Source organism: Nothobranchius furzeri, chromosome 15, assembly GCF_043380555.1.
Source record: "Nothobranchius furzeri strain GRZ-AD chromosome 15, NfurGRZ-RIMD1, whole genome shotgun sequence".
Taxonomy (NCBI): Eukaryota; Metazoa; Chordata; class Actinopteri; order Cyprinodontiformes; family Nothobranchiidae; genus Nothobranchius; species Nothobranchius furzeri.
This window is the reverse complement of record NC_091755.1, coordinates 36,489,855-36,513,874: the sequence shown is the minus strand read 5'-3', so window position 1 is coordinate 36,513,874 and position 24,020 is coordinate 36,489,855. Positions and strand designations below refer to the sequence as shown.

General features: G+C 41.3%; 1 protein-coding gene across 1 annotated transcript in view; it reads right to left on the bottom strand.

The window, feature by feature from the left end:
* ada (adenosine deaminase) overlaps positions 1–14,582 on the bottom strand; it is a 36,638-nt gene extending 22,056 nt beyond the window's left edge. The window contains exons 1-5 of the mRNA XM_015967011.3: positions 14,190–14,582; positions 10,780–10,841; positions 7,894–8,016; positions 4,428–4,571; positions 4,233–4,348 (exon numbers count right to left, since the gene is read on the bottom strand). Of these exons, the coding sequence (XP_015822497.1) occupies positions 4,233–4,348; positions 4,428–4,571; positions 7,894–8,016; positions 10,780–10,841; positions 14,190–14,315 (571 nt within the window). The 5' untranslated portion in view covers positions 14,316–14,582. The remainder of the gene's footprint in view (positions 1–4,232; positions 4,349–4,427; positions 4,572–7,893; positions 8,017–10,779; positions 10,842–14,189) is intronic.
* Between the last annotated feature and the right edge of the window lie 9,438 nt (positions 14,583–24,020).

Genomic DNA, 24,020 nt, shown 5'->3' with positions numbered 1-24,020 from the left:
TATAGAGTGCCCTGATTGGCCCACAAAGTGGATAAAGCTCTGTGATTTGTTCACTAAGCAGATAGAGCACTATGACTGGCCCACCATTATGGACCAATCACAGCTCTTTATGTGTTTGAAACCCCTCTAGAGAGCTGTGATTGGCTAGCCAGAGTCCTGGTAGGAGCTGCTGAGGTTCCAATGGAGCATGTCTAGACCATTCTTTGCAAAGCAAGAATTTGGTCTAGTTCACTAGGCTAGATGACTGAGGAAATGAGAGGCAAACGTATTTCCATGGCGTGATGACGAATTTCACCATGCTCCCAAAGCCCCGCCTTTTTTCGAAACCTGCCAGTACTGGACCTCAAGTGACCTCAACTTGTCTACTGCTATTTATTAGAGATTGCTGGTGATTGGGCAAAAGGAGTCCAATAGGGAGCTGTTAAAAAAAAGACTGGCGTGGCGACAGGTCAAAGTTTGAGGCTTAGCAACGCCCACACCTTTCAACTTTTGAAAAATCTGACAGTTGAATTTTTTTTCCCTTATGTCTTAAGAGTACACAGCAGAAGTTTGAAGGTGATTGTTGATAAGGGCGACGGGGCATCACTCTCCAAACGACGTGTGTGAAAACCACTAAATCAAGTACTTGGACCAAAATGGCCGACTTTCTGTGTGACAATAAGCTTAGCTCCAAACGACTTTTTTGTAGGTCCTGAGACACTACATTAGTGTACCAATTTTTGTAATCCTCTGTCAAAGCATGGCTTGAGGCTGAGAGTTTTAATGGTCCTAGGGGGCGCTATTTCAGAAAATAGGCCACACCCACCAACCTATACATTCATTTCTATTGGGGGTCAGACTAGAATCACTCACTAGAAATTTCGTGGCGATATCATGATAACTGAGGAAACGAGAGGCAAATGTATTTCCATGGTGTGATGGCGAATTTCGCCATGCTCCAAAAGCCCCGCCTTTTTTTGAAACCTGCCAGTACTGGAGACCAAGTGACCCCAACTGGTCTGCTGCTATATGCCAGAGATTGCTGGTGATTGGGTGAAAGGAGCCTTTTAGAGAGCTGTGAAAAAAAGAGTGGCGTGGAGACAGGTCAAAGTTTGTGGCTTAGCCACGCCCACACCTTTCAACTTTTGAGAAATCCGACGGTTACATTTTTCCCCTATGTCTTAAGAGTACATAGCAGAAGTTTGAAGATGATCGTTGAAAAGGGCAACGGGGCACCATTCTCCAAACAACGTGTGCGAAAACCACTAAATCAAGTACTTGGACCAAAATGGCCGACCTCCTGTGCGACTTTGCGCTTGGCTCCAAGAGATTTTTTTGTAGGTCCTGAGACACTACAATAGTGTACCAAATTTTGTAATTCTCAGTCAAAGCATGGCTTGGGGCTGACAGTTTTAATGGTCATATGGGGTGTTATTTAAGAAAATAGGCCACCCCCACCGGATTTTCACATCAGATTTTTTGGGGGGCCGGACTAGGATCACTCACCAGAAGTTTCGTGGCAATATCGTTACGAATGACGAAATGGTAGGCAAAAGTATGGCCGCGGCGGTACGCCTGACTTCGCCGCGCCGCCACAGCCCCGCCCTCTTTTGAAAACTCCCATAATGGAACGCCAAGCAACCCCCACTTGTCTTGAGTTACCAGCTACAAATTTGTGGTGATTAAGTGAAATGGGGCGATTTGGGACCTATCACAGTAAAACTTGAGGTTTTTGGTCCTGAGGGGGCAGGGCTTGTGTGATGTCATCATCTGACCATTCAGTTTAGTTTGTGGCTGGATGTCAAATGACCACAGGCATTTTTGTAACTCTACTCTATTTGAGTAAATGGTAAAATGGTAAATGGCCTGTATTTGATATAGCGCCTTCTAGAGTCCTAGAACCCCCCAAGGCGCTTTACAACACAATCAGTCATTCACCCATTCACACACACATTCACACACTGGTGGGGATGAGCTACAATGTAGCCACAGTTGCCCTGGGGCGCACTGACAGAGGCGAGGCTGCCGAGCACAGGCGCCACCGGTCCCTCCGACCACCACCAGCAGGCAACGTGGGTTAAGTGTCTTGCCCAAGGACACAACGACAGCGACAGACTGAGCGGGACTCGAACCAGCAACCTTCCGATTACGGGGCGAGCACTTAACTCCTGTGCCACCGTCGCCCCCAGTATGTATATGAGTATATGAGTATATGAGTATATGAGTATGAAGTTATAGCCATTTATATTTTTTTGGCGAGTAGTCGAACTTCGAGGCCTGGCCACGCCCCCTCAGCATATACGAAAAGTCAGTTTTATTTTTCTATTTGATCGCTCATCCCTTCTGAGCCATTTCCCACAACTTTCGAGACGATCGTGCAAAAATTGATCAAGTAAATCAATCAGAAGCTGAGCCTAGAAACGGCCAAAACGGCGTCAAAATCACCACTTCAAACCAAAATGGCCGACTTCCTGTTTGATGTTGACCATGGTTGCAAGAGGCTTTTCTGTGCGGACTGTTGAGTAATACAAGTGTACAAAATTTCATAACCGTACGATAAACTAAAGTTTATGGAGGGGGGGGGGGGGGGGTATTTTTCACATTCTAGGGGGCGCTGTGGAGCTAGTTTTATTGTGATTTTTTGGGACCTTTAAATACAAAATTTTACATCACGTCTGACATGGGTGCAAAAATTCCTGAGTTTTTGGGTACATTATGGCCTCCAAAAGGCCAATTTACTTGGCGGAAGAAATATAAACATATACAATAGGCCTTCGCAGCGCTTTCGCTGCTCGGATCTAATAATAAAATCACACACAAAGCTGTGTACATTTTAATTTCCTTTCTGAACTATTTCTGTTGAGAGTTTTAATGTTTAAAATCTGTTAGATTGTTACTGACAGCAGCTACATTTGTTTCACTTCCTGTTCCGACTGAATGCTGCTGCAGCATGGAGGTGTAGTTCTCAGTCATCCTGGACATGATCATCCTGAGAGTTTTAGCTGAAAGCAGCTGGACGTTTCTGGATATGTTGGAGACATTTAGCCTCTCATCCCAGAGGCTTCTTCCAGACTTTGGTTGTGGTCAGAAACAAACACACTGGTGGTGCTGCAAGTCTTTTTCTTTTTTTCTCCAAAACACATTTTTGGCTAAATGAAGGTGATGTTGTTGTTCATAGAATTAAAATTCCTGTTGAAGTTAAGATTATTTCATCAAGTAGGACCTGTGGTTAGCTGGCTCATGTGAAACATGTCATGTCTTGAAAGAATCGGAATCGGGAATCGATAGGAACCGGAATCGAAACGAGGAATCGGAATTGTTCAAAATCAAACGATGCCCATTCCTAATCAGACGTTGGTATTTGGTTGCAGCTTCGATTGATAAGGAGGTGAAAATAGATTTTCATGTATTAGCTGTATCTACAGCTGCTGAAATCTACACCTTTTAGCTAACTTCCCTGTCCCGAGGAAGCTGCTCAGACTGCTCTGAGATCTGTGAAGTAAATATGAAACCGCTCCAGCTTCCGGCTTAAATTAGACAAACCAGAGATTCGTGCTGCTGCAGGTCTGTGCTGTGATCTCACACTCTGCCAACAAGCTTTGACCGTATTTTAAACCACAGCTCAAGCCCTTCCACGTGAAGATGCCCAGAGACGAGTTCAACGTGGTTTGTGTTACATAGAAACGGTTGCATGAATGGAGGAGAGAGTGCTGCTGCTAACGGCGGCACCTCATGTTACTCCAGTTCATGTTACAGCTCAGAGACGCTCTGGTAGTGCAGGCTAGCCCCGCCATTCTCTGCAAACTGTTAGTAACTCAGAAAGATCATGGACAGTGCAGAGATAATGTGTTATTTTAGTTTCGTTTTGATCATTTCTGCATGTTTTTGGTTACATTTGCCCCCAACGGCAACGTGTGTTGGTCTAAAATCTGTGCAGTTGTTTGGATGAGGTCGGATGCCACCTAATCTTCATCAAAGTGAAAAACAACTAGAAACACAACCGTCTCAACAGACTCAGACACACTCTGTGCTGAATCTAATGCGATTTTCTGTGTGACTGGAGATTAACTTCAGCTTTTTATGTTCCTGTTTATTCACTTTAACGATAAGGCGTCCGGTGTTTTAGCAGCACGTGTTGATTTTTCCCTCTGTTTCATGTCTAATAAGTAAAAGGGTGTTTAGGTTCAGACAGAGGACAGAACACAGGGACCTTGTGGTTGTTTTGGGAGACAGGAGCATGAACAGGTCATTACTTGGCATGTGGCGCATGCAGCATAGAATGGACCTGGCTTTGGTACTGAAGGCCCTTTCCCCCTCGCTGAGGCCCTCGTTCACCAGATGCACCACCTCATCTGGACTCAAGTCACCCCTGAGAAAATAAACAAAACAACACAAGCTATTAGAAATCATGAAGACTCCTCAGAGGTTTGACCCCAAAAGATTCGTACTTGCTCTGGTTCCACGGAATTGGCTCCACTTCACTGTTAGCTAGTAAATGCGGGCTGTACCGGACCTCGACGTAGATGACTCCTTCCTTGGCTTTGTCCTCCACAAACTCATAGGCGATCCTCTTTATGGCTTCTCTGTCGCCACTGAAAAGGAAATTGGCTTCACTCTCTGGTTCTGATAAACTTATCTCTGCTAAAAACCATAAAGCCGCACTAATCCACCATCACCAGCAGCGGCTTTAAAACTGAATAACAGAAGCAGCTTGTGATAAGAGACGGTACAAACTGTTCTCTGTGACGAACACCAGGGGCATTTCTCTTCTCTTTGACTAAAGTTAGCTGTGATTTCATCAAAGAGATTTTCTGTAAAAGGCAGAAACTGAAGATTCATACAAGATTGCTGTTATTATCTTGTTTTGTTTTCCTCTAGTTTGGCTAACCGAGCTCCTTCCAAAACAGCACCGTGTGCTTGGGTAGCATAAGCCTTTCTGCTTAAAATCACCATTCGTGGGTTCGTAAGGGTTGGTCAGTACCAATCAGGGTACAGCTGTTACTCTGCTGCACCTTCTGCACTGTAACTGCTCACCCTTTAACATTGCTTTTATCTTATTCTTGAAGCTACTTTTAGTTGTGCATTTTAATTCTGATTGTAAATGCAGCTGTTTTATGTTGTCACTTCGACTTTAATATTCTTGCTGTTCTTGCTCCCAGGAACCACATGGAATCAGGGTAAAGGTGGTGGTACTTGGGTTCCAATCCAGCATATTTTTGATGTTATCTAACTCCACCACACCCGATCTTGTTGTTTAATAATCTCACTATCATCCTCAGGTTCTACACAAGACAGTTAATCATCCTCTAAGTAAAAGAAAACACATCTAGCTGTTAGGGTTGGAACCCATGGGTCACAAAGTCCTAAGCTGAGATCAAATATGAATAAAGTTAAAATATATTTCCAACAGCTTTTATTTTACTACAATTGTTACCAAAGCTTAACTCAAAAGTTAAAACTGATGTTCTGATTTATTCAGCTCGTTCTTCATCCTTCAGCCAAGGATGTTTGGGGTAAAAAGTCTTTAGTTTTGGTTGTTTAACTCAGCTAGAGTGATCATGTTAGTGGTAGGGTTTGAGTTAGGCACAAAACAAATAAAAGTCAACACAATGTGTGTGTGTGTGTGTGTGTGTGTGTGTGTGTGCGTGTGTGTGTGTGTGTGCGTGCGTGTGTGTGTGTGTGTGTGTACATTATCTCCCTCTCAAGAGCACCAACTGAAGCAGGAACTTGCACAGCGGTGGGTTTTTTTTGTGCTCTAGCAGGTGTGTAACGCCTCTTCCTGCCTGCTGATGTATTTTCTGATATAAAAACGTTGCAGACGTGGCAGATCCAGAGACGACCGTTAGAAAACGAGAACAAAAAGTTGATTGAGGTCAAAGACTTTGCTGCTGTCTCTGGGGTGAGACCATGTAGTTTAAGTTTCTGGGTTCTCTGTTTATTGCTGCATTTATAAAATGCACCAAGCACGTTGAAGCAAATTTTATTTCGTTGGGGATCAAAAAGTGTCGTGAAAACTTGTAACTCAGAAATGTGCACGATGATCCCTTGTGACCTGGATCCGCATGAGCGTCTGGCTGTAATCTGTATAAAACGTGGTTCACTAACTTGTGGAAATGTTTATGTTTATTGTTTGTGTACAAGAAACTAATAATAATAATAATAATAATACATTGAACTTACATAGAGCTTTTTAGGACACTCCAAGACGCTTTCATGCACTCTCACATTCACACACTAGTGTGGTAAGCTACTTTGTAGCCACAGCCGCCTTGGGGCGGTCGGACAGAGGCGAGGCTGCCATTGGCGTTGTCGGCCCCTCTGACCACCACCAACACAGGCAAGTTGGGTGAAGTGTCTTGCCCAAGGACACAACTGCAGAATACCCCTGGCAGGAGCTGGAGTCGATCCCATGATCATGAGGTAACCCGCTCTACCTCCTGAGCTCCTGCTGCCCCAAACTAAGAAAAGCTCTGCTGCTGTTGCAGGGCTGAGGTTTTTCCTCCCTCATCGCATAATCAACTCAAACAGGAGAAGTTCAAGTATTAATAATTCTACCTGAAAATAAAACACAAGAACAGAAATCAGCGTTCACACACACACACACACACACACACACACACACACACACACACAGACACACACACACACACACACGCATACACACAAGCTACGTCTGACTTTAGCTATACCTCCTTAACTCTAACCCTTAACAGAGCAGAACTACATGTTTTCCTAGTGTTATGCGATGTCAAACACCAAGAACAAACCTGTGACTGTAACACGTTCGGATCATAACAAGAATAATCTTCTTAATCACTCTGAACCAGATGCGGCTTCTTTACATTCGTTTCATGAAAACTTCCTGTCTCTTTTGCCCACAGGGTCATGCTCGGTTACCGCCCAGAGCAGTGAAGCACCTTTCCCTTGGAAAGAAACGCTCATTCTGCTCCACATCAGGTGACTTTCAATAGCAAGCCCTTCCAGCATTTACAGTGAACAGCAGGGGCTGAATGTCTGTTGTTCTCTGCTGGATTGCTCCATAGTCACATCACCGCTAAGCTCCAGTGCATGAACTAGACTCTGCCAGCAACTTCCCTAATGCAGAGCCTCCATTCAGAAAGCTTCATTCAGCACATTGTGAGCTGCAGTCCATCCACCACAGACCAACCTTCTGAGTGCCTGCAGTCGGTCTTTTCTAAATCATTCAGGTTCAAAATGAGACATGTGAAAGGCTCCCTAAACAAGTGTACTGTTCCTTTACGATGGGTGCCAAGGTGACACTTGATCTCTATGTTCCTGTTCTCCATGTTTGGCATTTGGAGCCAGTGCACCCCCTCTGATGTAGGACAAAGTTATGCTGCGTAATCCTGCCACGGTCCTCCATCCCAATCTCATCAATCACAACCCATATCAAACCTAAGGACAGGCTCTGTGTGTGTGTGTGCGCACGTGTGCATGAGTGTGTGTGCGTGTGTGTGTACGATTGTGTGCGTGCGTGCATGAGTGTGCGCATGTGCGTGCGTGTGTAAGTGTGTGTGCACATGCAAGTTTGTGTGCACATGTTTGCATGCACTTGTGCATGCATGCATGCTTGTGTGTGTGTGTGTGTGTGTGTGTGTGTGTGTGTGTGTGTGTGTGTGTGTGTGTGTGTGTGTGTGTGTAGGTGTGTAGGTGTGTGTGAGAGCGTGCATGTGTGAGTGTGTGTGTGTGTGTGTGTGTGTGTGTGTGTGTGTGTGTGTGTGTGTGTGTGTGTGTGTGTGTGTGTGTGTGTGTGTGTGTGTGTGTGTGAACCTGAAATAGACTTTGACCCATGCTGTAAACATTCCTATAAAACGGATCCTGTCTCTTCATAACTCCCGTGCCAAACTTTGCTCACTTGTAGTGCAACTGAAAGCAGAAGCATCATGGACTTACGCAACCACGTGCATGTACTCGTTGAATTTTTCCAAGAATCCCGTGAGCGTGGCAGGCTCATGGAGAATAATGTTGTGCTTCAACTCGCTGGCCGTTTTGGCTTTCAGAGGGATGCCGCGTCTCCTGGAAGAGCAGAACAAGAGAACATGTTCTGTTGAAACAGGCTTTTTCTTTCAGCTGAAGCTAAATATTAGTCATATTAAAACTGATATAATAAAAGCATGTTTTGCTCCAGTGTACAGCTGTTGTCAATGTTTACAGAAATGTTATGCTTTGTATCTTTGCCTCTCCTTTGGATGACATTTAGAACGAGGTCTCAAACGTTCTGGTTCTGTGTGTTCTCCTTTTGGTTGGGTTTATTTTCCCTGCCGACGACTTTAAAGAGCAAGTCACCCCCAAATAAACTTTTTTTTTGCTGATACACTAAATAAACAAGTGTCTAATCATGCTGCAGACACGTGTAGTCAATAATTTGGCACTTCAGTGCATCTTAGTTAAAATTTAAATATTCTGCCTAAAACTGGCAGTGTTGTGCCGTTGTCAGGCAAAAACTCTGCACTGTGTTTTAATTTAAATCTGCCACCGCTATTGGCTAAGAGGTATGCTATGATGTAAACTGGTAGATTATGATGTCACAATGCTGTCGTGAGCCTGTGTGTGTGTGTGTGTATTTGTTAGTAGCTCCACCTTCTCGGTCTGCCAGGCAACAGCATTTGTTGCATTTTTCAAACATGAAGTGAGAGTGGAGTTAGACTCTGGTAGGGGTTGACTTGCTCTTTAAGATGTTTTTCTGTATCTGTGTCTTTACCGGCTCTCCGTGAGTTTCCCCACTAGTTTGCAGAAGTTTAAGCATTTTTTTAGACTCCCACACACTTTAGTCCATTGGAGGTCCAGACTTTGTGGTAGCACCCATCCTTTTTATGAAGACATGAAACCCTTCCTCCAAGTATGCGTGTGTTCTGCTGCTTGTGTGAGAAGTTCTGTCTTGCTGCAATTCAAACTTGTTTTTAAGAACAGCTATGGAGGAGTCTGTGAAAATGGAATCAATCGACCAGCAGGTTTCATCTAAAACAGGTCGGACAAAATCCAGAACTACACTTTTAAGACATAACAGCAAATCTAAAAATTCCAGGAGATATTAAGTATTTTCAAATTCCATGTCTGCAGCCCAGTGAGACACTCTTTGGAGAAAGCTTCTGCCAGATGTTTTTACTCACTATCTGTGTGATTCATCAGAGTGGAACCGTCTAGAGAATAAATCGTAGCATGAAAACGATTCAATTTCACAAGAACAGGCACTTAATGATCCAAAAAATCACGTTTGTTGTCCTGAGATAATATGTCTTTATCTCAGGACAACAAATGACTGAATTGTCCAGGTGGCGAGATAAAACTATCTAGAGATACCAGAATAGTCAACTCATGAACTTGAGAAAAAAAAAACATTTTAATATTAACAGTTGTTAAAGTAGAGTCTGCACAAAGTGTGAGACTCTACAGCAAAACTGTCCTTGAACATCTGTCTGCAGAACAGACTGGAATTAGGCTAAAACCTGACTGGAACCAGTCTGGAACTAGACTAAAAACACAGACTAAAACCTGACTGGAACCAGTCTGGAACTAGACTAAAAACACAGACTAAAACCTGACTGGAACCAGTCTGGAACAAGACAAGAACCAGACTAAAACCTGACTGGAATCAGTTTGGAACCATGCAGTCTTAACAGTCTGGAACTAGACTAGAACCTGACTGGAGCCAGACTAGAACTTGACTGGAGCCAGTATGGAAATAGACTAGAACTAGACTAGAACCTGACATGAACCAGTCTGGAACTAGATTAAAACCAGATTTGAACCAGACTAAAACCTGACTGGAACCAGTCTGGAACTAGACTAAAAACACAGACTAAAACCTGACTGGAACCAGTCTAGAACCATGCAGTCTTAAACCAGTCTGGAACTAGATTAAAACCAGATTTGAACCTGACTAAAACCTGACTGGAACCAGTTTAGAACCATGCAGTCTTAAACCAGTCTGGAACAAGACTAAAACATGACTTGAGACAGAGTAGAACTCTATTTTCCTAGTATGAAAATAGACTAGGAACTATACTAGAACCTGACATGAACCAGTCTGGAACCAGATTAAAACCAGATTTGAACCTGACTGGAACTTGACTGGAACCAGTTTGGAACCATGCAGTCTTAAACCAGTCTGGAACTAGACTAGAACCTGACTGGAGCCAGACTAGAACTTGACTGGAGCCAGTATGGAAATAGACTAGAACTAGACTAGAACCTGACATGAACCAGTCTGGAACTAGAATAAAACCAGATTTGAACCTGACTAAAACCTGACTGAAACCAAGCAGACTAGAACCATTCTGGAACCAGTCAGGAAGCTGACTGGAACCAGTCAGAAATGTGGGAGGGGATGGTGACCAAGTTTTAAATTCCAAATCAGTGCAGGAAAAGCGTTCTCTACCTAATGCTAGTTTTCTTATTACAGTGACAGCCTCCATCCCCACGCTGCCACATTAGAACCATTTTACACACCATGGGCCCGTTTCTACGTTTCTTAGAACTTTTTATGTTTTTCCTTTAATCAGCTATCGAGCATTCAGATGAGATTATTAAACATGTTTACTTTTAGACGATGTCACATTCTGATGCGTATTTGGTAGAAATGTTTGCTAACAGTACACCTGTTCTGCACTGCTACTTTATGTTGGTCCTGAGTTCTGTTCCTGCACAACTGGCCTGGTGTGGTTTCAAAGCACAAAAAGAAACAGTGGCCTTGGCTCGTCTATCTGCACATGCATCTCTGCAACAAAAAGTTGTGTCAATGTTTAGAAATTGTCAGAAAATGAAAGCAGATCCACCTACTTGGCAATATCAAGAATAGTCTCCACCCTGATGGCTCCATCTAGATGTACGTGCAGCTCAACCTGTTGAGGAGGAACATTACCTGTTCAGTTATTTCCAAGTACATAAATGTTGAGAGTGTCTGAAGTAGGAAAAATAAAGTGGCGGTTTTCCAAATTAGAGCAAAGAGAGGGAGCAGTGGAGCTGAAGTTTAATGTTTTGGCCGCAGACCATCACGAATACAAAATACCCGATTGAGCAACTCGTGGAAGGAAGGCCAGCTGAGCCGCAAAGGGCGATGGAGAAAATGTGCTCTGGCTCTGCCTCTGTCGCTAAAAGCTGTGATTTATTCTGGCGGATGACAAGAATAAATGTTCACCATCTTTGGCCTCTGAGGCTTCAGCTGGATAAGATTCAAAGTTTACAAATGCAGCGAATGAGCCTCCTCATGGCCAGCAGTTGATGTTCATCCAGATCCTGCTTTAGCTCTGCAGATCTTTACACTGCTGCACAACCTGGATCTTAGTCAGACAGGAAACACAAGACCTGAATGTGAAACCGGAGGACAGACGGGGAATAAGCAGTGTCCGTATGCGTTATTTGTTCCGTACAGGAAAAGATGATTAGCATTCACATGTACTAGCTCAGCCTTAGGTCTAAATATTAAAAAGGACAAAGACTTGTTATTGTTTCCAAAACACCACAAGACACCGCTGAATCACCAGATCCTGTGTATCCAAAGACACTTACAAATTATCATCTTTAAGAAAACATCGTCTGATTTATTTTGCTGTTTATTAAAACAAATTCTTGCTTGCATTAATTACTAAATCAATACAAATTAGTTGCAATATGAACAGGCTTTAAAGTTTGAAATGTTGAAGCTGTAATGTATGTCTGAAAACCTGACGAGCTGCAGCATCAGAGCTCCTCCTAGATGGAGGACAGCTGCTAGACTCATCTTCATCTCCAGGAAATCCTGTGACTGCTGCTCCTCTCCACTCAGCAGCTGACTTATAACCCAGTGGCGCGAACGACCTAACCCTAAAACATCTGATGTTACATAAGTCCATGAACTCAGACAGGAAGTTCACACGAAGAGAAGAAAACTTTCAGAACTCAGTTCCTGCTATGATCCATGAAACCAAAACGGACCTTCTGTGTTTTTTTGGTGTGAAAACTGTGATCCAGCTGGAGCGGACCGCAGCAGAAACCCACAGAAATGAGATGATTCTGGAGCCTCCTTTAATTTTTTTTTACAATGAAAGAAACAAAAACTGAAATATGAAACCAATTTTCAGTCTGACTGGAGAAGGAACATTTTGTACTTTGAGTTAAAACCAGTAAACTGAATGTGGATGGGCTTTTGGACCAATAGTAAAATCTAGAGGGCCTTTAACATCTTTTTAGATCACAAAATATGAATGTCTGAAAAGTAATTCTGTATTAAAACTGAAAATGTAGAGAAAAAAAGCTCCGATAAAAGATTTATTTGTTGCTTTTAGAAACTTTTGGTTAGTTAAAATCAGTCAATTTTGTTAAACATTGTGAACATTCATATGGATTTACAACATTTGAAATTGATGTTGAACATGAAATGATCAATAAGAAAAGGTTCCTATTTAATTAGATTTCTTATTGTTTTGTTTGCCTTATTATGTGTTCAGCACATTGTGCTACCTTGACTGGTAGCATTAAGGTGCTTAAAAATAAACAAACAAATAAGTACAAATAAACATTTGTCTCCTCTATCCATGTCAACAGAGGCAACAGTAATGGCTGACAAAACTCCTTACCCATTTCTTTAAATTAGACACTTGATCATCTATTTAAAATGAATCCACACATTTATGGATAAATCTAAAGTCTTTTGTGATGCATCTGTTATTACTGAACCATAAAGCAAAGTCCGCCTAGGAATTTTGGATGTTGAACCACACGAGTTGCTGCTGTAGACCATGACCCCATCCTGGTATCAGCTCTACAACGGCACATTAATATGTAATGAGGTTATCTCTGCCAGCAGCCTCCACTCCCATCACAAACACACACTGCACACACTGTACGTATGTGGTTACAATGCCCGCATGTATTTCTGGGAGCTGGCTGTGTCTTTCTTAGTGATTCGCCTCCTTATCAGCCGCCAAGTTTAGAGCAGAACCAAAACCGAAGGGCACAGCTGGTACCAGAAACCTGAAAACAATTATACTGTACCCAGGCCTTCTCCAATTATATATATATATATATATATATATATATATATATATATATATATATATATATATATATATATATATATATATATATATAGATATAGATATAGATATAGATATAGATGTATGTATACATAGTGTATAGTGTGATTAACAACTACGCTTGGTGCATACATGCATACATACACACACACACACACACACACCACATATGTATTACATAACAGTGAAATTATTTATATATATATATATATATATATATATATATATATATATATATATAACAACATATATATATATATATATGTATATATATAAAACAACTATATATATATATATATATATATATATATATATATATATATATATGTATGTATGTATACATAGAGTATAGTGTGTGTATAGTGTGATTAACAACTACGCTTGGTGCATACATGCATACATACACACACACACACACACTACATATGTATTACATAACAGTGAAATTATATATATATATATATATATATATAAAACAACTATATATATATATATATATATATATATATATATATATATATATATATATATATATATATATAACATATATATATATATATGTATATATATAAAACAACTATATATATATATATATATATATATATATATATATATATATATATATATGTATGTATACATAGAGTATAGTGTGTGTATAGTGTGATTAACAACTACGCTTGGTGCATACATGCATACATACACACACACACACACACACACACACACACACACTACATATGTATTACATAACAGTGAAATTATATATTTTTTTATTTCTGATTCAGAATTTAAATATTTTACGTTTTCAGAAAGACATTCATTATAGTACAAATGAATCACGAAGTCTTACTAACATTATTAACTACAAGTTTATGAACAAAGTCATTTTCTTTCTGAGTCGTAATAAACTGGAGCTCAACCAACTGAGTGAGGATGAGTTAGTTTTCTTTATTGATCAGATGTCAGAGCAGAATAAAGCAGACTCTTCCTGTTTGACTGAACCTCTGATGCTGCTGGACTGGGTTAGTTAGAGACGTGCTTACTCATGCTGGTTCGGGTGTCTTCCACCGTTCAGACTCGGTACTGTACTTACAGTCCGGATCCTCTCTAGCTCCAGCCCTGTCGTCTCATACACCGGCTTCCTGCTACAGAAGGTGCCCGCTCGGATCCACCTACCTTGGGCTTGTTGAACACTTGTTCTGAAGAGGACTGGGCCATGGTGGAGATCCTGCTGTTGCTGCGGACGGAGCGGAGAGCCGGAGAACCGAAACCTGTCGCCGCCCGGCTCACTGTTATATGCATGAGTCACGGACACGCCTCTGAGCAACGAGCACCGGAGAGCTACCCGCGGAGAGGCCGGTACCGGAGCAACAGGTTCACGTAGGCTCCGGGCGTGTGGGCAGAGATTAACAGACCGGTGTGGCAGCGGCTTTGCTCCCATGTGATGAGAGCTTTACAGTAGGCCAATTAATCATAACGAAGCAGGTCAACAAACAGCTGAACCAGGGTCACAATCTGCAGGAGTCAAAGTTGACATCTTTTGCTTCTATGATGGACGGCAGTCACTAACATCTGTTCAATCACGAATGCAGCATCTCTGAAGCTGCTCCTGATGGACCCAGCAGCAGAAGATCACACCCAGAGGTGTGCAACAGGTAGGGCAGGCAAGTGCTTGGTGACCCCAGGTTATTAGGGCCCCCAAAAGGCTCACAAACTTTAAAGTCAGAATCACAGCCGTATATTGAGTGTTGGCCATCCGGATAATTCACTATGGCACCAAGCTGAGATTCCAGATCATAGACCGCCCCCACAGGTTTGTAGAGTAGCTAGGTATACTCAACATGGGTGCATCACTTCCTCTGCCCCTCTTCTTACCCGGATCACTCTGGAACGGGGTAAACCTGGACCCATCAGACTACATATACAGTAGCTCAAGTGTCCAATCTGTATGCTCCCTAGCAAAAAAAATGTTTCCTCTGGTTGGTTGCACAGTTGTTCTGTCCAGTGCTTTAGTGGAAAAAAGTGCAGATGCTCCCTTTAATAGAAGAGTGGTAAATTAAAAAAAATGGTAAACGGTCTGTATTTGATATAGCATCTTCTAGAGTCCTGGACACCCCCCCCCCCCCCCCCCCCCCCAGGCACTTTACAACACAATCAGTCATTCACCCTTTCACACACTGGTGATGATGAGCTACGATGTAGCTACAGCTGCAGAGGGAGGTTAAGTGTCTTGCCCAAGGACACAACAGAGACAAACTGAGCGGGGCTGGAACCTGCAACCTTCCGATTACAGGGCTGTGTCATTGTCGCCCCAAGAATAGAATTTAATCCCCTCGTGGGGAAATCAAATTGTTACAGCAGCACATATACTAGAGAACAGGAAGAAGAAAGCTATTTTGTAACCTTCAACCACTAAAAACAACAAATAATGAGGAAACTTGGGTTTCCAGAACTATGCAGCAAAAAGCCTATTTCACCATTAGACTCGTGTTTCCAGTGTGAAATAGGGCTAAAGGACACAGACTTACTAATGTCCATCTGGAATTGAAGCATTGAATGCATACTTTAATATTGCACTGATGCTATATATTTAGTTAGTGAATTAAATATTTATTTTACAAACTAAATATTTAGATCAGACCTACATATTTAGTCTGCAAAATAAACATTTAGCTTGCTAACTAAATATTTATTTGGAAACTTTAACATTTATAAATGTATGAATAACATGATGAAAATATGATTTCGAAAAAGTGAACTCCCAATTTTTTCTCTTATGATAAAATAACCAAAAATATTGCTGTTAGATTATGACTGTTTGACTTTACAAATGGCACCCCATAATTGTGTAACAGGATAATGACTGAGGAGTTACCGGTATACACTCTTATTGCAGAGCGGATGAATGGCCCACGATACGATACCTTTGATGATATTTTTATATTTGTAGATTAATAGATTATTATATGAATAGTTTCATCCATTTTGGGCTGGCGCCTATCTCCAGCGGCCTCTGAACAAGCAGGCAAGGTATGTGCTTTTGATTTTGCTTTCATTTCCCCAAACCTTGCTTTTGCTCATGGGCTCTCCAATCAGGACTTTAGTTCTTTTCTCAGCCTCTGTGCTGTTAATGCGAATCAATACATCAATGACTTACATTTTATAGATTTTAAAGCAATAGTTGCAGGAATCAACTTAAATTATACACATTCATTTTATCTATTCCTTTTCTATCATCTGCGACTGAAAATGTTAAATTATTACAAAGCTCAAAGCTGCTGAATGAGGTCTGAACCTCAGCAGCAACCTGTGTGGTCCAGACAGTCTTCATTCTGCCATTTCAGTCGGATGGAAACATGACTCAGCGCTTTACCCATAAATGAGAGAGGTGTGCTATCTAACAAGCCCAGACACAGGTGTGGTTGGCCTGGGGTTTCCCTGGCAGCAGGGACCTGGTCTGGTGTTTCACCGGAAGAACACCACTGCACCTCTGAAAAGTCATCTCAACCATGTTCAACACAAACAGTTAGAAGGTACTCACCCATTGCTGTTAACCCTACAACTTTTTATTTTCCGACAGCTTCAGCAGGATTAGTACGCTCTTCAGGAACCTGCTGGGACAGATCTTCTGCCCTCTGGTGGACGACAGGCAGCAACTACGTTTTCATTTCTTTAGAATTAAATCAGCTTTATTGTTATTTTTGTGGTAAACACAGAGTAATGTACTGAAGAACCCTTTTTCAATGGATCCATCAGAAGCCAGCATGCCAGGGAAAAGGTGAGCAAGCAAGGTTCGTGTTATTTAAAGGCGCAGTTCATAGAAAAAAATACTTTTTATTAGTATTTCTGATTATAATGGGTCACTCTAAGATTTTCATGCAGGCTGAACATGAAAATAGTCTCCCACATCTATTTCCTGCATTAGCTTCTGATAGAAAACCGATGCTGGCAGATCTACGTCACACAAGCTACGTTTACATGCACTAAATTTCCGCTCTCCGATTCAAATCTTGGTTGATCGGAAATACCAAATCTCTGTTTACATGGACACTAGCTGAAATGACCCGATCCTGCAGTGAGTATGCATACACCAAGCATTCAGTCAGATTAGATAGATTGAGCGTGCACAAGGTTGTCTTTCCTGGAAAAGAATTGCAAGCAAACTCCATATTGTCCGCACATCTTTCCCCTCACATTTTATTTTCTTATTCTCTAGCTTTGTTTGTCCTTTGATCTGTTTTTAACCGCCTCTCTCAATCTGAATGGAATTTCATTCCGATTCGTGCGGTATCGGATCAGAATATTCCGATTTACATGTTTACATGAAGAAGTTTTGTTTAGGGCATTGTCCCGTGACGTAGCTACTGTCACTTAACATTCATGGACTCACCCATCTTGACTCACGACTGGGACGACTGTTGTCCAGGAAATCATATCAATAATAAAAACAATAATGTATTATTATTATTATTATTATTATTATTATTATTATTATTATTATTATTATTATTATTATTATTATAGGTACACTATCACTGACTTAAGTATTCTGGAGGTCGGCCTGCACTTTAGTAAATTACATTTGACCACTAGATGTCACTCTAATTTCATTTTTAAAGTCTGGTTCCAGCTCAAGAGATGAGAGAGAATACAGTTCATACTGAGAGAAGACCAACAGCTTTTAAAACTGTTTATCAGTTTAAATGATGATTAATGAATGAACAGTAACTGATTCCATTTTCAGTGCAATTCAATTCAATATAAAACAGTATTGTGTCCTTATTCAAGTTCCTGGGATTTATAATCTCCCCGAAACTGGACCTCCTGCATCAAATGGTCTGTGCTTCTCCATCACAGTGTAGTTGGTGCAGCCACCATGCAGGGCATGAACAATTGAAGACTGACACCTCCAGAATATCCCCACTGACGCTGGCACACTGTCTTTCTGAGCTCCCTCTGGTGGGCAGGAGATACCATCAGACGGACGGGAGGTGACCCTGATTTTCTTCTTACTTGACTGGTTTTAACAGTGAATTAAAACAGTTTCTATTCCAACACGTAGTAGCTTGGGACCAACCTTCTGGTTAGCAGGCTACTGCTTTTCCAACTCAGCCACAGCCGCTCGTACATTGCTGGAGCCAAAAGCCTTGTGAGTTTTTTCTTCAGCGATGAATTTGATTAGAATGTTTCAGAGGCAGCTCATCCTTATTGTTCCTGTTTTCAGACAAAAGCTTATCAAGTTAAAACTTCACTGGACTCCTAACATTCTCACACTGTTCCAACATTAGCACCAGAAAAGCAAAAGCACATTTAGCCTCCAGCGAGAGCTTCAGGCCATCAGAGAACCAGTTCATGAAAGCTGTTTATCTCTCATCTGTGGTTTGAGTGAAGCTCAGCTCTCCACCAAAACATAACGGAAACAGGCCTTTCTCTTAATCTGTATGTTTCTCTTTAGTGGTGCTTTCTGCAGAAACGGGAAATAATATTTTACTGCTGGTATGTTAGAATTGTTTTTGTGTGTGCTAGAATTGAGCTGTTGTGCATTCTGTTGTGATTATTTACACTAGCTGGAGCCAGTTTATGAGTACATAAAACCTGAAATAACCTACGTGGCCTTAGAGGCTTGCCTCTGTCTGCCGATTACAACAATCTTTGCTAAAATTGTCAACTCTGTGCACCAAACTAGGAAGAAGCTGCCCCCATGAAAGAAGCCTTGTTCCATATTTATGTGTTTGGACCTATTTTTAGTAACTGCAGCCAGAAATTGTTGTGCTGTTGGTTTAGCTGGGTCAACACCAATGGTCAACACCTACAGGGAGATATTTTCACTCTGTTGCTCTAATCAGCTGCACGCAAACACTTTCTGAGTGCAAACTTTGGCAAAATAACGAGCACATCAGACTCCCTTTCATCACTGGCAACAAGTGAAGAGGTAAATTAGTAAAACAACAAGTTTTAAGAATGACAAAAGCTTTGTAACCGTTTGTTACAAATCAGTAAATGCATTTTGTCCTCATGGGCTCCCGGTAGAAAGAAACATGGCACCAGAGACGGTTAAATGGAATAGACTTGCATCACGTGGCCACGGCTTCTACGGCGGTCACGTAACGTCACGTGACACGGGAGATAACGTCGTATTTTATACATATGTTTCAATATAAATATATAACGAGCCTTTTACTTTTTAAATTGTGTATAAATTAGTTAAATTAAATATGTATGCTAGTTACTACCCGCTAGCCACCAAAGCTGCAACTACTAAGCAACTAACCAACCATAGATAACTTCTTTGGATCTAAAAAACATTTTAAATTAGTTGACTTACTTTTAAACTTGAAATTTTCCTCCGAAGTAGCTGCCAGCTTCTGATCCGTCATTCTTTTGAAAATACCTGGGTGTATTCTGGGAAATTTTTGACCAAGGCTAGGCTACAATACACCTCTCGTGTATCCTTGCTCAGCTAGCTAAACGGCTAACAAACGGACACGCCTCGGTAGAACATGAAAATTGGAACACGTCTTGGCGGTTCCTGATGACATATCTCCAAGGTCACCGGGGCGGGGCCAAGACATCAAGGCGAGGTTTTTTGGCATTGAGAAACACCCTTAGACTCGCTCCCATGTATTTTAGACCTGATTTTTATGGTGAAATGTTAGGAAGGTGCTGATATTTTCCGATAACTGGGCTTTATTTCATTAATTTTCAACAACATTTTCATGGATATTTGCAGACATTAATTGTAAAAACTACACATTGTCTCTTTAATTTTTTATAAGAATACAAGCTATTTGTAAAAAAAGTTAAAAAGTTGGAAAAACTTAAAAACCTAGAAGGTAAAACAAAACATAATGAAAAATATAATAAGCAGATTTATTATGAGAAGATAAATGTGACAAAAAGAAGCTGTTAATGCAAGACTTTACTATTGACACCCCCCCCCCCCCCACCACCACCACCACCACCACCACACACACACACACTCATGAGATTCTGTCCAAAGAAAATGAAAACTAGTCAAAGTGAAACTTGTGCCTCTATCTGAGTGAGGATTCACTATCTGAGACAGTAGAGCATAAACAACTCTGTTTTTGCACCAAACAGAAGCACGAAGCAGCGCTGCTTCCGTTGGGATTCGTGTCCTGATCTGATCTGTCAGAGTCGCCATCACAGCGGCGTCTGTCGGACCTGTTATACCAGCAGGCAGCTCCTGTCTGTGGACACCAGGAAGTTAGTGACCTTTAGTCAGGATGACGTCCTGACCACCCTCTCCGGGTGTTCCTCTGGCAACACTGTGGAACTTTCACACATCCGACTGGAATGACCGGAATCTAGGTGTCATTTTTACGGAAAGAGTTTCAGCAGTGGCATGAGAAAACCTTCAGTGGTTGCAGAGCAGATGTGGATCTTACATAAATCACATATTCATAGTAAATCAAAATTCGTATTATAGTTTCAATTTAGCAATATTCACTCTGTGGGTTGTTAGTGATTACTGTCTTTAGTCTCAGGCTGAGGGACCTAGCTGGGTAAGATAAGCCTCGGTTGATTTATTGGGATATTTTTAGACCACTCATCACAGTTGAACTTTTTATTACATCATGTAGATGCATGTCTGTTATCATTCCGTTGCAATCAGACTAGAGTTCCCAGAGTTTGATTTAGAATTAGTTGATGCTATTTCTGGCCTTTTAGTATTGAACGTTTATGACTGTTGATCCCTTCATTCAGTCATTTCCTTCGTTTAGAATTTCATAAGTCGAGATTCATGCAAATGAATACAGGATGTGGTTTTTACCATTTTGCTGGAATAATGACTCACACATCCCATCATCCTCATGACTAAACCCCATCCATACTTTTCTAGATCTGATCCTTGAAGTATTGGAGGTAAATGAGCCAAATGGAGTGAAAGAATACCTGCAGACCTGTCACTGACTGGAAACTCTCAGCAGCAAGTGTTGCCAAAACCTCAACGATTAGCAGACCTGGAGCTGCTTTTGGTTTTTAAGACTGTGTGTCAAATATCATCTCGGAAGAGGACCTGGATGTTATTACTGGCTGCGTATCCTGAATCACTCTCCTTTCGGCCACAGCCAGATGGCACCACTCGGACCCACAAAACAGTCTGGGTTTCAGAATGTCAGTCTACGAAAACACAGAAATAACAGAGTGACCTGTGTTTATCTTCCCAAACATCCAGGAAGGCTAGTTTACACTGCAAAGCACAGCTGAGAGTCACCTTTAGATGCTTAATATTTTCCTGCTAGTCTCTTTCTCTCATTTTTTCTCTTTTCATTTTTATGACCCCCCACAATTCAGTAGCCCAGATGTGGATTCCAGCGCTAGAACCCCTCCAGAGTTCAAAGAGCCACATACAGGGGATGGCTGTACAGCCAATCCAGTGGGTCATCAGATCTTTTCTAACAGACATGGTTGACTCCAAAGATTTATGGCAACATTTTAAGCAAAAAGTTCCTGCAATGAATCTCGGAGAGTGTGATGTGAATGATTACCTAATCTTAGCTTGATATCTGTAATATATAATGAGTAGTGGTTGTTTATGTTTTGCAGAGGTGTGGACTCGAGTCACAGGACTTGGACTCGAGTCAGACTCAAGTCATTATTTTAATGACTTCTGACTTGACTTGATAAAATCTATAAAGACTTACGACTTGACTCTGACTTGAACGCCATGCGACTTGAATCGACTTGCATCTGTTGACTTGAGCATATTTGATATTTTAGCAGAAAAGTGGCACGACATGGACAAAACTCATTAATCATTCTTCGTTCTGGGTTTAAATGCAGCAGCACAAATAAATGAAGCCTTAAGAAGCTTTATTTCTGGAATTTATTTATTATCATTGTCATTAAATTGAAGTTGGACAGATGACTTGATTACGACTTGAAAATTCAAAGTTAAGGACTTGGACTTGACTTGGACTTCCAGATCATTGACTTTGGACTTGACTTGGACTTGGTTGTCTTTGACTTGGACTTGACTCGAGACTTGACTGGAAAGACTTGTGACGTACTTGTGACTTGCAAAGTAGTGACTTGGTCACAAATCAGTGTTTTGGTGCATTTATTAGCTGTGTCCGCCATCTTAAACAGGTGATATTATAATGTTGTGTGTGTGTGTGTGTGTGTGTGTGTGTGTGTGTGTGTGTGTGTGTGTGTGTGTGTGCAGGTGAATTTACAGTTCCCTGGTCTGCAGCCAAAATATGGCATTCACACAGGGGAGGAGGAGGAGGAGGCGGGGTTTCACCAAATCAAAGCATCTTCTTCCAGGTTGAAGCAATGCGTGATGACTATGACTTATATTTCATAAAAATGACATTTCAACAGTGCCAATTGTAATATTTGATCATATAATGTCCCTACAGTTGTCCTCAAAGGTGTAAAATTGCACTGTACAGGCTCTTTAAAGAGCAAGTCATCCCCTACCAGATTCTAATAACTCCACTCCCACTTCATGTTTGAAAAATTTAACACATGCTGTTGCCTGGCAGACCGAGAGGGCGGAGCTGCTAACAAATACACACACACACACAGGCTCACGACGGCATTGTGACATCATAATGTACCAGTTTACATCATAGCATACCTCTTAGCCAATAACGGTGGCAGATTTAAAGTAGAATACAGTGCAGAGTTTTTACCTGACAACGGCACAACACTGACAGTTTTAGGCAGAATATTTAAATTTTAACTAAGATGCACTGAAGTGCCAAATTATTGACGACACGTGTCTGCAGCACGATTAGACACTCGTTTGTTTAGTTTATCAGCAAAAAAAAGTTTATTTGGGGGTGACTTGCTCTTTAAAGTAAGACTCCTCTACTAGCTAACTGTTGTCAGTGTAAGTTTAGAAACAAAATTGATGAAATAAACACAGATTTCAAACAGAACAAACGCTCTATGATTCACACTGAACCTATAATTGCAATGTTGTTTTAAAAATGACTTGAAATGACTTGGAATTAGAATGTTCAGACTTGAAATTAGACTTGAAACTTGAAGATAACGAGTTGAGGCTTGCTTGAGACTCGCAAAACAATGACTTGGTCCCATTTCTGAAGTGACCCGTATTTATGTGACAGCTTGCCTTTTGCCATGAGCCCAGGCATGCAAACATTTCTTCAGAATGAATAAAGCGCACCAGATTTCTACCTCATCCTGCTTACTATCTCATGGAGCATACCTGGCTTAGCCATCAGTTCAGCTTCTGGAGAAAACCCACGCATTTACAGAGCAAATAGAAACTCCAAACTAAGAGGCTCCATTTGAGTTTCCAACTCCAAACGTTTTTGCTTACTTACTTGACTGGTTGACTGTTGCCAACTTGGATTAACTTTCTCTTTAAACCTTGATCGTAATTTATACAAATATTACTTCATAAATGTTTCCGCATTCATGAATTTTTTTCTATTTCACGGAAACTGTGTGAAATTCCTTCAGAGGGTGTCTCAGGCTGCACCAGAAATGCTTCAGCTAGCTGCTATTTGCACTGCCATAGATCATTATTTAGTGTGTCTGAAATCAGAGGCCATTACATACAAGATGTGATGTTGTTTCAGATTAGATTAGCTAATTTCATGCTCATATTCATAGTGTCGCTTCAGAACAGCCATGAATAAAAAATGCTACCTAAACATCCTCCCAGAGGAACACCTCCAAGCATCCAGTAACAGGTCACTGACGAACATTGTCTTCTCCAGCTTGATGGGCCAGAATGATAAAGTCAGATCTTGGTGGATCAGGAGGAGAACATCAGCATGTTGGGTCCAGACCATTATCCCACTGAGAACTTGTGGTCAATCATCAAGGTTCAGGAGGACAAACAAACCCTCCATCAACTCTAACACACTCCAAACACTGATGATGAAGATGAGCTCCAACAGTTAGGATCTGGACTGAAAGCTGACTGACAGCAGATCAGGATTAACTAATGGGGTCTAGAAGATTGATTCTTTATATAAACTAGACTTAGACTATTGCAACGCT